This window comes from Molothrus ater, chromosome 23 (assembly GCF_012460135.2).
Source record: "Molothrus ater isolate BHLD 08-10-18 breed brown headed cowbird chromosome 23, BPBGC_Mater_1.1, whole genome shotgun sequence".
Taxonomy (NCBI): Eukaryota; Metazoa; Chordata; class Aves; order Passeriformes; family Icteridae; genus Molothrus; species Molothrus ater.
The window spans coordinates 4,532,613-4,545,259 of NC_050500.2; the positions used below are offsets into that span (position 1 = coordinate 4,532,613).

The following is a 12,647-nucleotide window of genomic DNA, read 5'->3' on the forward strand; positions in this document are numbered from 1 at the left end:
CTTTTTCTGTATCTCTAACTAACAAGTGTGTGTGAGAGACAAACTGATGGATAATTCCTGTTTGGATAAACAAATGCAGAATAAAATGCTGCACAGTTGGTGCTGATTTAGAACAACAGCCTCCAGTCAGGACACTCGTGACTCCACACAGCCAAGTGCTGCTCCACAAAGGAAATGTGCTTGCCCAGCCTTTCCACTTGCTTCCAGGAGAAACACTTCACATTCCAGAAAAGTCTGGTATTTCCCAATCAATCAATGTGTCTACTGCACATTTGAAAAAGGAATGTGATTATAAAAGGATTTTTAAAACTGGAAGCCTTCAATTTTCAAGCCACTTTTTTAAGGAACTGAATTCTTACGTGCAGGTTCAGGAGGAAACAGAATTTTCTGGAGCAGTGTTCTGAGAAGAGGTGCCAGGAGTAATAACTTACACACTGCTAAAGGGAATTCACAAAAATCTCAAATCCATGAAATAACAGACATCTCACAAGCATACACAGTGCAGAATGGACAATGATGAAATTTAATGAGACCAATGATTTTAAAGAACATTTTTTAGTGGATGATTTACTTTTCTTATTAATAATTAACTGCTCTAAGTATTTTGATAAAGTCTTACATTTCTACTCACCTGATTCATTTTGAATTCCTGTTGTGTTCAGAAAAGACACAACAAAGAAACTCCTTTGATTACATGAACCCTAAAACGAAAAACAGACAATTGTAATATGTACCCATGTACAAATTCACATTGAACTGAAAGTACACAGAGCTGTAGTTTCTCTTCCTAAATTGTCTGTAGAAAAAGAGCATTTTGCTTTAGAAAAAATTCTGCTCCAAGCTGCAGTTTTATTATCACAGCTCAAATGTATCTGAATAATCTCAAGATTATCTAGCATTAATCTTTCTCCTACTTTAAATGATGATGTAACAGATATGCTCAGGTAAGATTGTTCCACTTGTTTTTTAAAGTAAGTTGGTTTGCTCAGGATTGAGTACTTTTAAGAACTTTAGACATCAGATTTCTTTAGAATTTTGTATCAAAGCATTATGGAAGGACTTACATGTTTTTCAAATTAAAAAATGCATGCACAGTCTCTACTCTTCTATATTAGAAACAGCAAAATATTCCCTAAATTGAGCTGTATTGAGGTATTTTATTACATGAATGCATTTTACATTCCTTTTTAATAAAAGCCTGAGATTTCAAAAGGTATCTGACAAAAATTCCGAGTTCAAGTAGGCATCAAATTTTTAAACTCACAACTTGAGGGAAAACTAATCAGAATGATGCCATATCCAAGGGTTGAGATCAACTCACTTCCTTTCTTTGTTAATGTATACAAAACAGCTTTTGTGCAAATTAGACCCAAAACACTTTTAGACCCATTGTCATACAGAATTTTCAAGAAATTAATGCCCCCCATTTTTGAAAGTTAACTGGTCCCTCTTCACTTCAAGCACTTTATTCAAGTACTGCTATTTCTTCCTGTCTTTAGTTTTCCTACTATAACAGTGATCAACTGAATTTTTTTACTTAGTGCTCTGCATAAGTACTAACATTTAATTTAAAATAAGTTCAAGCAAAATCTACTCCAAATACAATTCACATAATCCCTCTCATCTTTGCACTGAAATAATTTTTAATGCTGTGCAAAAGTGCCAACAGTGCCAAGCATCATTCAAATGTTACACTGCTTAAGAAATCCATAAGAAAAGGCAAAACACCCTTGGAAATGATATTTCTGTTGTATTCACCTCTTCCAGGATTAACTTCTTTTGTCCTGGTGTTTCCATACTACAAAGAGCTCAAAGATCTGTATTTCAGTCCCAGTTTTGCAGCTGATTCTGAGGGATTTAAAGTTTGCCAGCAAAGACCAGTTATGGGATAAGGAGCTCCATCTGAGCAGCCTGGACACATCCAAAGAGCAGCATGCACTCCTTGTGGAATGCATTCTTACTGACTTCTAACTTATTTCAGAACTGGAGGCAGCATAAACATCTGTACTTGGGCTGAGGCCTGAACATCAAGGAAAAACCCAGCAATCTTATTCATTCTTCATTGGGACAAAACACACGTAACAGAATTTTATAAATGAAAGAATTTGTGTAGCAGGAGAGGTGTCCAGTAATTTCCTAGTATGAAACCAAACTTACCTTTCGTATCAAATGTCTCATTTTTATATACTGTTAGAACATTTTTATATAATAAAATATAAAAGTCAAGAAAAGCCAGAACCTCTTATGGACACAGCCTGAGGAGCAGCAGGCTGTGGCTGGCACGAGTTTGTTTTTACTTTTCCCTGCCCATTTCTACCTTTTCTCCTCCCTTTCTCAAAGATCACTGCTGTCCACATGAACACTTTTGAGCACAAATCTGGAAAGGAGTCCAGGAAACAGCCCTCTGACACTTCCCTTCCAGCACTGCCCACTTTGCCCAAAACTCCAGAAATCCACAGACAATAAGGATTTAAAGCACTTTCTTACAGAAGCAAATATTGAACACCATCACCATCCACACTAAAAGTGTAGAATCTGAGACAATAAATAGCAATAAAGTGATGGGCTGCAGAGTTAAAGGAAAATCCTGTCAGGCTGAACATTTCCTCTAAGCTGAATTTTCTTAGCCCAGTTATTAAAGAAATTACTCAAAAAATTTGAAAAGCAGACAAAATCTTCTTATTTTGTTTCATTTGAGGAGTAAAAATACACTTTTCTTCTTTTTCATATACTAATTCAAAAATATTAAGAATTTATAGTTAACAAAGAATTTTTGAAACAAAAGTAATGGTATTTTTATAAATAAATATTATATATATATGTAAATATTTTATTCAGCTTTTATACAACAGGTTGTATCCCAACCTCTCAATGGTATTTCTTAGGAGATGACAACACATCTTTATAAACTGATGTAGTTAAACATCCATAGAATTCAGTTTTTGCAGACTCCTGACTGACTCTACTACTCCATATTCTTTCAACTACCAATTACCAGTGGAACCACTTGAGCATAAAACAGAATGAGGTGAGAAATTAAATTTGTAGCAAACCAAAAGCTTTTAGAAGTATTTTTAAAGCTATTGATCTAAAATACACACTTCATATTAAAATTTCATACCTGCAGTTTGGTATTTTTTTCCCTCTTCCACATTACTTATTTTGTTAACAGTGAATTCAACTATGTGGAAAGCAAGATTAATTGTACTGGAAAATAAATAAAGTTATTACTATACAGAGTCTTGTGTGCAGCTACTAGTTTTCTTTCTACCTAAAATGAAACTTTGTAAGGACAGAAGTAACTGTAACAGTAAACTCGAGGTTTAACTTTTGGTACACAAAGTTCAACAAACTGAAGAAAATATGAATAAAAATATGAAGAAAATATGAATAAAATATGAATAAAATATGAATAAATATGAATATCAGCTCCCAGCAGGATCAGTGAGTACCAACAAGGTCTTTTCTCTCATCACTGTGTTAAACACAGGTCAGAAGCTGTTGTGAAATAGTTAAGTGTGCACTGTTAGCTTGGTTGTTATGTTGTAAAAGGGGTTAAAAGGGTCTTGTAAGGAATCAGGTACTCAAGGACCATAACACAGCTCAGCGAGGGCACCAGGAGCCAGCCTGGACACAGCTGCCATGGGCAGAACCAGGACATTGCTCCGGCTGCCCTGAGCACTCCAGAGCCTGGCACAGAGTCACCTGTGCCTTCCATTCTAACCCATGGAAACAATTCCCAACTTTGTGCCAAGAGTTACAAGCCACAAAAGTCTGAATAGAACGATAGTGAATTTATCACAGAGTGCAAAAGTAGGATTTTAAAGATTTTAGAATAGAAGTTCAAGAAGCAAGACAGAAGAATCTAGTGTCCTGTCTTTCTCCTTCTCTTTCTTGTCCTCCATCTTCTGCTGTAATAGTAGCACTTTTAGATTAGTTTAGAGACAGACTGCCTAACATAAGTGATAGGTATTAGAAAATTATTGTAAATAAGGTACACATCGTTTTTAGTATAAAAAGATAACCCCACCCCATCAAATACAAATATTTTCATCCAAACTCAACAGCAACATAAACTAACCTATTACCTGGATATTATTAATAACATTTACCACAATGAACTTCAAGCATTCACTGACATCCCTAAGAAAAGAACAATAAAAGTTCTATCTCACAAGTGAAGCACACACACCAGAAACCTGAATTTTCAATATTCATTCTCAGAAAACACTGCCAGGTCATACTGATTTTAAACTACTACTTACTGCTCTATCTCATGAGTACAAAAATACTACACACTTACTCAAGACATTAAAGCATCTGGGAAACCAAGAAGAGAAAGATCTACTGCACTGTCTTATCTTAGAGTCACAGAAAAAAATATTTTTCTGAAAGGCTCTGCTTTAGCCAACAAATTATAGTTTATTCATATAAGAATATACAAGGCATTTGTATTTAAGGAAACACTGTGTTCTCTAAAACAAAATCCTTAAAGCAAAAAGTATTTTGACAATATTTCTGAATCTATGCTTCAGAATTTTAAATATTCCCTTAGAAAACCTGTAACTTGTTAGGAATAAAGTCTGCAAACAACAGCAAGTCATTTTATTCAAAACCAGCATTGCAGATTATCCCTTTCCAACTCAATCAGACTAGTAAGCACTCCTAGGTTTTATTAAGTAGACTTATTAAGTAGACTACTTATTAAGTAGTCTTCTAGTTTTATAAGCCATATTTCTAATTTCTGTATGCGCGTTTTTTTTTTAAATCCCAGAATCCAAAAAGCATTTGGAAAGAGAATGCTGCTTCCAACTCAGAGGCAGGAAAAGGCAGGCATGAGAGTATCAATCCTATTTTGGAAGCTGAAAATGGGACATGCATTACGTCACTGCTCCAGTGAAAACACGTTCATTAGGGAACCAGGAACAACTTGAAAGTCTCCCCAGCCTGTTTTCCTAATGCCCAGGGTTCAGCCTGGGATACTGCACAGCTCTTGCCTTTGTTTTACTTTCTAGCTGCAGCACATGACCGTTTTTGAAACATCAGGACATCTACGTGTTTTCAATTCAATGCTGAAATACTCACATCCACAAATTTCCCAGGCGTTGGGTGAAATAAAGCTTGCCAATTTAAAAACAAAAACTTCGTGTTAACTCTAAAAGTTGAAAATATGCATGTGATAGGGCATGCTGTTTCTATTGACAGGCACTCAAATGCAAAGACATTTTCAGTTACTCAAGGCTGCCTGAATAAGAACAGAGGAAAAATGGTCAGACAACGATTTTCTGAACACTAAAATCTATTACCTATTGTCCAGTGAGAAAAAAGGCTCTGCTTACTGCCACAAAACCAAATAAACTGCTGCACCTCAGGAAGGTTTATTCAGGTAACCAAGATAATAAGCCAAGAAATCACCAACACAACACAAACCCCAAGTTTATTCATTAAACAGCAACTAGTCAAGAGAAGTCAACAGAAAATACCAAGTCTCTAACAAGTGCAAATATGCAGAAATTCCATTCCAATTTTCAGATATGAGTGCTCTCCAATTTGACTCACAAATGCAGTAAAACCCAATGAAAATTTTCTCAGCTAAGTACACTCACTGCTGATTATTACAATGCGACAAAGCTGATTTCAGTCATTTCTTTTTACAACACAGGACTCATCCTCCCACTTTTGACTACAGCATGTTTTATACAGAGAAGAAATATTTTCCAGCTTATTCTCAGTGGAAAAAAACCCACATTGGTCAAAGAAATTATGTCATTTGAGGGGTTAAGACATCAGGATCATGTCTGCCCTTCCCATGAGAACAAGTTCAACAACAAAGACATTACAGTACTTTACACAGGTTTGCCACGGCAGGAATATATCACTGGTCATCTCTAAACCTCTCTGAATTTCTGTTTCCAACAGAGAGAGACACCCAGTGAGCAGCACACCCCTCTTACACAGTTTATATTACTTGTTTATCCCTAAGGATCAGGGATTTTATGTGGAACAGTGGAATGGAGACATCACTGCACTGCAGGATGGACTTCCAGAGCCACTTCAGGTGCTACAGAAAAAGACTTCCTGCTTTATTTCTCTTCCATTCTCAAGCAAATTTTCAATAGTAAAAAATGGATGTGTTAAACCAATGCACAAAAGTGCCTGGACATTGTTCCCCCTTTTCCATGCTGTGCTGGTAGAAAGCTGCTCTTTGGATTCCCATAAAACAGGCACCAACTCAGCAATCTCCAAACTCCACACTCACCCTGGCACTTCTAGCAAAGACACTTTATCCAAAGTGATGATTTGCCCTTTAATTAACACAAACTAGGGTTTCACTGTGAGTGCCACTGTTTTTATGGTCTATGCTATGCACTGTGGAGGCACAGCTGTCCCAGCAAACCCTGGGAGCCACTTCCTTGAAAACCAACAGGTCCCTTCACATGGTCCTCACTGCTGTCTCTGCAAGGCCAAAAGTTCTTCTGTTTCTTAAAAGTCACTCCTTCATCTCTCAGTGACACAGATGTCCATCTGAAAAGTGCCAATGCTCTCACTGATTCACCATTATGCTTTCGTGCAGTTGGAAGAGCTGGAAATCTCCACACCAAGGAAAGCAGCCCTGAATTCTTAGCATGCCCTTGGTTTTTACTGAAATGTTGTGTCAGAAGACAATAACAGAATCATGGAATGGCCTGGGCTCAAAGAGATCCAATCACACCCCCTGCCATGGGCAAGGACATCTTCCACTATCCCAGGTGGCTCCAAGCCCTGTCCAACCCAGCCCTGGACACCTCCAGGGATGGGGAATCAACAGCTTCTCTGGACACCCTGTGCCAGGGCCTCCCCACCCTCATGGGGAACAATTTCTTCCATATAGCTAACCTAAACTTCCCCTCTTTCAATTTGAAACCATCACTTCTTGTAATCAGTTCCTAAAGTTCCTGCTGAGGAACATAATTACACGCCATGCTACTGTACATCTCCAGTTACCCTAATCTATTTAGTATATTTGAATAAGCTGGAGAAGACTTTGCATGCCCAAAGTCCAGAGCACAGACTGGGAACAGCAAACTGGGGCAGCACAAGAAGCACAGGCAGCCCTGCTGTTCTCTAGAGCTGTCCACTGCTGCTCACTCAAATGTGAAATAAAAAGAATAGTTCTCTTGCCACTGAATGATCATTTAGCACCTTCTCTTCCTTCCTCAGTTGGAAACAACTTTAAGTTTTCTTTACTGCTTCACAACGGAAATTTTGCAGCTTCATATGAATTTGAAACCACTGGAAACTTCACTGAATGCTTCAGCTACCTGTCCATGAGATGGTTATCAGCAAAGCTCCGCAGGCTGCTCTGCCTTCAAATAAAAAATGCACTTAAGATACATCTCTTAAGCTGTTCTAAATGTCTTAGGTGAGTATTTTTCATCTCCCTCAAACATTTTCCCCCGCAGTACCACTGCACAATGAATTATTCTCCGACTTAGAAGAATAATTCACAGATGGCCATTTCCAGTGAGGGGACCAATTCCGGAGTGAATTCCTCCAAGCCCTGCTCGCTCAGCTTGGCAGAACGTGACCTGCAGGAGCTTTGGGGCCTGCCAAGTGTCAGAACTTCTGCAGACACTTTGAAAGAGCAGAGTTCTCTCAGCATCGCGCTGCCAGCGGCAGGAGCCAGCCGACACTTCCGAGGCAGCATTTTCCAGATAAAAAGATTGAAAAAGCCGCCCAGGGGATGGAGCGTCTTCCTCCAACCGGCCTCCCTCGCATCCTCCACCCTCGCTTCCCCTCCCCGAGGCGCTCCCGCGTCCCGGCGGGCACAGGTCCCGCACCTGCCGCCGCTGCCCTCGCACCCCCGGCCGCCGCCCCCCCGCGGACACCGGGGCGGCTCCGCAGCCTCAGCAGCTCCCGCGGGCCCCGCTCCCTGCGCCGCCGGCTCTGCCCCGCGCCCGCCCGGCCGCGCCCGGCGGGTCCCGCCGCCCCCCGCTCACCCGGGCCCCGCTGGCGGCGGAGCGGCCTCAGCGCCGGCACCGTCCGGGCGCCATCTTGTCTCCAGCCTCGGAAGTGACGTTCGGGGGAGGCCGCGGGCAGGGCCCGCCGCGGGACCCCCGAGCCCTTCCTGCCCTTCATCTTCATCGGCTTTATCGTCCTCATCCCCAACAGCCCCTTCCTGCCCTTCATCTTCATCGGCTTTATCGTCCTCATCCCCAACAGCCCCTTCCTGCCCTTCATCTTCATCGGCTGTATCGTCCTCATCCCCAACAGCCCCTTCCTGCCCTTCGTCTTCATCGGCTGTATCGTCCTCATCCCCAACAACCCCTTCCTGTCCTTCATCTTCATCGGCTGTATCGTCCTCATCCCCAACAGCCCCTTCCTGCCCTTCATCTTCATCGGCTTTATCGTCCTCATCCCCAACAGCCCCTTCCTGCCCTTCATCTTCATCGGCTTTATCGTCCTCATCCCCAACAGCCCCTTCCTGCCCTTCATCTTCATCGGCTGTATCGTCCTCATCCCCAACAGCCCCTTCCTGCCCTTCATCTTCATCGGCTTTATCGTCCTCATCCCCAACAGCCCCTTCCTGTCCTTCATCTCCCTCATCCCCAACAGCCCATTCCTGTCCTTCATCACCTTCATCCCCCTCATCGGCTTTATTGTCCTCATCCCCCTCATCCCCAAGAACCCCTTCCTGTCCTTCATTGTCCTCATCGCCCTCATCGTCCTTCTCCCCCTCATTGCCCTCATCCCTAATGCCCCCTTCCTGCCCCTCATCATCTTCATCACCCTCATTGCTCTCATCCCCAACAGCCCCTTTTGCCTTCATCCTCTACATTGCCTTCATGCCCAACATCCACAAGAGCCCCTTCATCACCTTCATTCCATTTGTTCCCTTCACCCCCTTCCTCCCCTTCATCACCTTCATTCTTATACCCCTTTCTCCCCCTTCATCCTCTTCATCCCCAGCACTGCCTTCCTCCCCTCCATCCCCTTTGTCCCTTTTCACCCTCTTTACCCCCTTTATCCCCTCCACCCCTCAATCCCCTGAGCCCCCCTCAGATCTCACCGCATGCCCCAGGCACCTCCATCCACCACCCTCTGCCAGACAATCCACAGGTTCTCCAAACTCTTTCCCCCTGCACTTTATTTTTTTTAATGTCTTTTTCATCTTTTTCCAGTAAAGCAGCTCCACATGGTTCTCACCTGTGACTGAAATTAAAAAAACAACAAACCCTGGCTGAGGGGAAATGATTTGGGTCTCTGAGGTGATGTGGGGGCTGACCCTCACAGCCCTGAGGGGCCCAGGCTGTCGCTGGCTTGGGACCCATTTGTGCTGCACATAAATTGTACTGTTCCATCTAAACCAAGGTTTTTTTGCTCTGCTGTTCTGAGCAAGTTCCTGAGAGGGAAAAAGCCCTCCATAATCACCTGCTGGGAGATGTCTGTATTTGTACTGCAGGACATAACAGTGTGTCTGCCCTTAATTTCTCTCTCTCCTGAACGTTCTATTCATAATGCAGTCAAAGATCTATTCCTCCCAGGCTAGGACTGTATTTTACCTGGAATTGTTAAGAATTTGCCATTTTCCCAGAGGAAAATCCCTGATTTAAATCCATAGGACATGAATACAGTTACAGAAGAGAGTAAGTTCAGAAATGTTTTACGTTTATTTGATTATATACATCAATGAGTAACATTAAAACTGTCAGTAAGGCTGGACACAAAAAGTGCTCCTATAGCATGAGGAGAGAGGAATCCCATTCCATTCCATGAAGCTGGAAGCTGGATTTCTTCAGCAAGCAGCCGAGCAAATCACCTGTCTGCCCACTCTTATCAAAACACAGCTTTTTAAAAACAATCCACCATATTACCCAGAAATAGCTACAAACTTAACCTTTCACACATCTGGAAGACACACACTGCCAGGGAATTTGAACATCTCTGCAGTGATGCTTAGGTTTGGCAAGCAACAGACTGAAAAATAACAGGACACAGTGATTTTTTTACCTGGAACATTCAGGATGAATTTATATTACAAAATGTTTTGTAGGTACACCATAATTAGTTTCGAAGCCTCTAATTTTAGTAGCAAGAAAAACTCAAATAGGTTTAAATTGCTTTGACTTATTAGACTAAATTAATTAAATTAATTCTCATTTAGCTGTATTAACATTTAATTTTATAAGTAAGCTAGACTAGTTACACCTGTGTAAGTTTGGAGGTTGTTTTAAGAAAAATCAAGGTTCCCATTTAACAGGTTAGAGTCCTATAGACAGAAAACAGAAAAATTTAAAACTTAGAGCAACAGAAAAATTTAAAACTTAGAGCAAATTACCTATCCAGCTAACTAAAATATGAACATTTCTACCTTCAAGGTTAAGTATGAGATTTCCCAAAATTATCATAAATAACAGAAATTATAACTTTTCTCTAACTGGATGTAGAAGTCATCCTTATCTTCCCCACATTTATACTTACTGAGAATATCTACCATCTGGTGGTGTTCCAGGGGATCTGCACTTTCAATTTACACTTTAACTTGTCAGAGAAGCCTACAAATCTTTATTTGATTAAAGTTCTGAACCCTTAATTTTTTGTATTCTGAAAACATCAACATTTCTGCTGTAGTGCTCTCTAAAATGATGAATAAGCTTTTGTGGTTACTTGGAGGTGTGTAAGCACACAGGAGAGACAAATAATAGTAAAAACATTTTTTGTAAATCATGGTGGGTTACTGAAATCTTTTTCAGGGTGACTGAAAAGGTGACTCATGGGTTAGAGAGAATTTTCTTCTTGTGTGTGAAAATCTCAGTGTGCCATGGCAGGAAAAAAACATTTCTAGAAAAGATTTTTTTTAATCAAAAGTTCTAAAGCAGCCTTGAAAGTAGGTGGACTCCAGTGATACCAGTAAGGCCAGTTTTTCTCTTGTTAAATGGGACAAGGTCTCTTTTATCATAACTTTCTGTACTATTCTGGTTTCTCCTTATAAACATAGAAGAAAATGTGCTGCATGTTATGGCTCTGGGAAAGACTGAACTGCTTGGGTTACTGCTTATTAACAGCTCTGAATTTAAGCAACATTCCCATCTTTTTCTACAAGTGTCATTTTGGAAAATAGAGAATTGACTGAACACTAAGATATTTTGGGAAGCTGTTCTCAAAATGTCCTGGGGAATGGGACTCTTAAGACTCAAGCATTAAATATTCCTGCTCCTTTCCCTTCCTGCTCATTTACGTGAGCCCTTCTGACCTCAAGGTCCTTCACAGTCCTCATTTCTGCTTTCTACAGCCTGCACTAGTAGCAAGTTTTGTCACAAAAATCTAATTTTTCACAGCTTGAAGCAATGTCCAAGCTTCCATACGAGTTGAGTGTCTCATGGTTTTGTTGTCACTCTTGTCTCTGTTGTCACTCATCTGTTATGTGGTACAAAAGTTCCTCACCTGCTGCCCCACAAGTGCTGCTTTTCCTACAGCTATGGAGGGTCCCTCTTCAGGAGCCCTTTGTGGAACTGATCATAGCTCACAGGTGGGTAATCTTACATGTTTGGGTTTTATATCCTGCTCCAGAGGGATGCACCCACAACCTTCCCACAGCTCCCATTTGACTGACTTCAGCAAAGGGTGACCAGGATGTCAGGTGGGACAGGAGAGGGGTGTTAATCAGTTATGTTGATTCATTCCCTCTTGATCACAGGTTGGGACCCCTGTTTCACACAAGAGATGGCTCCTGTCCAAAACTCATCATTGCCCTCTCCAGAACATGACAGCTGCTGAGATCTTCAGTCCAGCAGGTAAATTCTGTAGGACTTGATAGAATGGGTTGGATTTTAAGGATTGTCCAGTTCTACCCTGCTGCCATGGGCAGAGACACCTTCCACCAGGCCAGCCTGACCTTGGACACTTCCAAGTGTCAGGGATGGGGCAGTTGTACTAAGGTGGACTTAGCAGCCATTTCCTGCATACTGCTCACACTAACTGGCTAAAATTAATCTGTATACATTTCACCAGCAATGTCATCTTTATGGCTAAAGATAAAGTTCACTAAAACAGAAATTTATCAATGACATTGGATATTCTCCATTGCAAACTAAAGCAGATATTTTAGGACTGTCTCTATAAACTGATTTGAACACTGTAATATTTGGTCCAGAAAATTGATGACCATGAGTTTCTTAGCTGAAATAATCACTTAAACTTATTTAATCAAGAAATATTTATGTTGAGAGAATATGTTGGCAATACTCCATGGAAGGAAGAACACATAAGAATAATTTTCAGCTCTTGGTTGTGCTGGCTACTGGTTGTGTAGTGACAGACTGGCTCAGAGGATGAAAATATCACCAAGAAAGGAGAAAGGATCTCATTTCCTGCACTCCTTCTTCCAGCTTCCAGCAGCTGCATCAACCAGAACCACTGAGGGGCTCTGTAGATGGTGTAGGCAAACCATGAGTAACCAATATGTAGCTTTTGTTTTGTTGGAAGCATTTTAAAAATGAAACCAGGCTTGATGAATAGGAGGCAATACATAAGAATCTGAAGCTTTTCTGTTATGAACATGCTCATCTTTCCTGTAAAAATGCCATCAGTAATTCCCACCACTAGCTGGGGCTCAGGTACAGCTTACTGAGTGTGCAGTTATCCTGCATCTACATCAGCCTGCAGTG

The 12,647-nt window shown here is 41.1% G+C and overlaps 1 protein-coding gene across 1 annotated transcript in view; it reads right to left on the reverse strand.

The window, feature by feature from the left end:
• The window catches only part of PRDM2 (PR/SET domain 2), a 65,361-nt gene extending 57,356 nt beyond the window's left edge, over window positions 1-8,005 (reverse strand). The window contains exons 1-2 of the mRNA XM_036396069.2: window positions 7,980-8,005; window positions 632-701 (exon numbers count right to left, since the gene is read on the reverse strand). Of these exons, the coding sequence (XP_036251962.1) occupies window positions 632-640 (9 nt within the window). The 5' untranslated portion in view covers window positions 641-701; window positions 7,980-8,005. The remainder of the gene's footprint in view (window positions 1-631; window positions 702-7,979) is intronic.
• Window positions 8,006-12,647: the final 4,642 nt, after the last annotated feature.